This window comes from Aspergillus thermomutatus, assembly GCF_002237265.1.
Source record: "Aspergillus thermomutatus strain HMR AF 39 chromosome Unknown NODE_603, whole genome shotgun sequence".
NCBI classification, from domain to species: domain Eukaryota; kingdom Fungi; phylum Ascomycota; class Eurotiomycetes; order Eurotiales; family Aspergillaceae; genus Aspergillus; species Aspergillus thermomutatus.
This window is the reverse complement of record NW_020798653.1, coordinates 1-2,213: the sequence shown is the minus strand read 5'-3', so window position 1 is coordinate 2,213 and position 2,213 is coordinate 1. Positions and strand designations below refer to the sequence as shown.

Genomic DNA, 2,213 nt, shown 5'->3' with positions numbered 1-2,213 from the left:
GTACACTGCATTATGGAAGAAAAGGTATTGAGTACCAGGGTTAATGTTGATACCGTCAAGGACTCTCGTCCTAACTCCGTAGCTCTGCAGCTTATGTCCGCCAGCCCTACCTATCTCCGTCTCACAGTACAGAGAACCCTGGTTACGAAGAGATGCCGAAGAGCATGTATTTCAAGTAGAATGTAATATTGATTGGTTGGTCACTACAAAGATCCGTTAACCGCTAGACATCAAACGACACAAGACTCCGTAACCCCGTGACCCAGTCTCGCCAATTCGGACATTCAGCGATGCCATATCTAATGATAATGGTATATATTTTATCGTAGATTAGTATCCGTTCGCAAATGCATCTAGTCCCAGCCAGTGATCTTCATGGTTCCCTTCTCCTGCAGGTTCTGGTGCATCTTGAAGGCCTGGAAGAGCAGATGGGGTTCGTGACCCATGCCCTTCTTCAGGCACTCGTATTCAGCCCGGTCCATGTAGTCCGTAAGGATAGGCTGGTAGTCGGGGTGGGCACACTTCTTGATGATGACACGAGCACGTTCGCGAGGAGACAGACCACGCACGTCGGCGAGACCCTGCACATGTCAGTTGAATCCAACCAAATTCAATGAGGTAGCAGCTTACCTGTTCAGTCACAACAACATCAAGATCGTGCTCAGTCTGGTCGATGTGAGTGCAGAAAGGCACGATGCAGCTGACACCGGTAGGATCGATCTTGCTGGGACGGGTGCTGGGGGTGTGCATGATACTGTACTTGGAGTTGCGGAGGAAGTCGGCAGATCCTCCCAGACCGTTGAGCATCCGGGAGCCCATGACACAGGTGCTGTTGGCATGGGCATAGATATCCACCTCAACGGGAGTGTTCATGCCGATACATCCCAGACGACGGATGATCTCGGGCGAGTTGGACACCTGCTGAGAACGCAGCAGAAGCTTGCCGGCATAGCGCTCCCAGTTATCGTAGAACCGCTTGAATCCATCGGGGGAGAACCGGATGGAGGTGGCAGTGGCAAAGTCCAAGTTTCCACTGTCGAAGAGATCCAGGAAGGAATCCTGCAGCACCTCCGTCCAGACCTTGAGGTTGGTGAAGTCCGCACCGCCCTTGCTCAGGCCGCCGATGACCGCGTTGGCGATGTTTCCAATACCGGACTGGATGGGGAGCAGGTTCTGGGGCAGACGGCCGTGCTTGACCTCGTGCTTCAGGAACTCAATCAGGTTGCTGGCAATGGCCTGCGAGGTTGCGTCCTCGGGCGCGTTGGGCAGCGTCTGATCCGGGTAGTCGGACTCGACGATGGCGACGACCTTCTCCGGGTCAACGGGGATGTGGGGGGTTCCAATGCGGTCCTCGGGCTGCATGATGAGGTACGGCTTCCGGCGAGGAGGAACGTCCGACATGGTGATATCGTGCAGACCCTCAAACGACGGACTGGCCGTGTTGACCTCAATGACGATCTTGTCGGCCATCTGGATCAGCTCCGGGGACGCACCGACGGAAGCACCGGGAATGATGCCTCCATCCTCCGTGATGGCCGATGCCTCAATCACAGCAACATCAAGCCTATTGTTGGGCTTGTTCATCGTGTACCAACCCTGTCGAAATTAGTACCGCACTGATAAAACAGAATCCGTTTTTCGGGTTCCTCACATAGACAAGGTCCGAAGGAAACATGCTCAGGTGCTTATCAAAGAACTTGATCTGACCATTATTGATACCCTTGGCAATCTCTTTGCCAACCTGATGAGGACTCCGACGTTCAATCATGTTCAGCCGCGCCCACCGGTTCTCTGTCTCCGCACCCGACGAAGCACCAACGAACAAGGTGTACTGTAGCTTTCCCTGGAGGTTATTCTTCTCGACATGATCGGCGAGAGCGGTAGGCACTTTCCTGAGCACAGCAATCAGGCGTCAGCTGCGATCCTTGCTGTCTGTTTGACATCTCACGTCAAGAGGTCAACTTACTTGGGGTAGCCAACACCCGTGAATCCGGACCAGCCGATGTATGATCCATGGGGGAAGAGATCGATGAGATCTTCAGCCTTGGCCAGCTTCTGAAGGTAGGAGGGCCGTCTCACACGGCTTTTCAAAAGGGCGGACGCAGCCATTGTGTGGTGGGGAGGTTTGAAGTGAGCACAAAGAGTGGAGAGGAGTTGTTAGAGGGGGGAGAGAAGGGGGAGGAAAAGAAGGAAGAGGGCGGATGGTATGACGA

The 2,213-nt window shown here is 54.0% G+C and overlaps 1 protein-coding gene across 1 annotated transcript; it reads right to left on the bottom strand.

Annotated features, from left to right (window-relative positions):
- Window positions 1–353: 353 nt before the first annotated feature.
- Window positions 354–2,109, bottom strand: coaT (acetyl-CoA hydrolase ACH1; the record flags this gene model as incomplete). Its single annotated transcript, XM_026753662.1, has 4 exons — window positions 354–581; window positions 631–1,596; window positions 1,652–1,892; window positions 1,967–2,109. The coding sequence occupies 4 exons, from the start codon at window positions 2,107–2,109 to the stop codon at window positions 354–356; spliced, it is 1,578 nt and encodes a 525-aa protein (XP_026609434.1).
- Window positions 2,110–2,213: the final 104 nt, after the last annotated feature.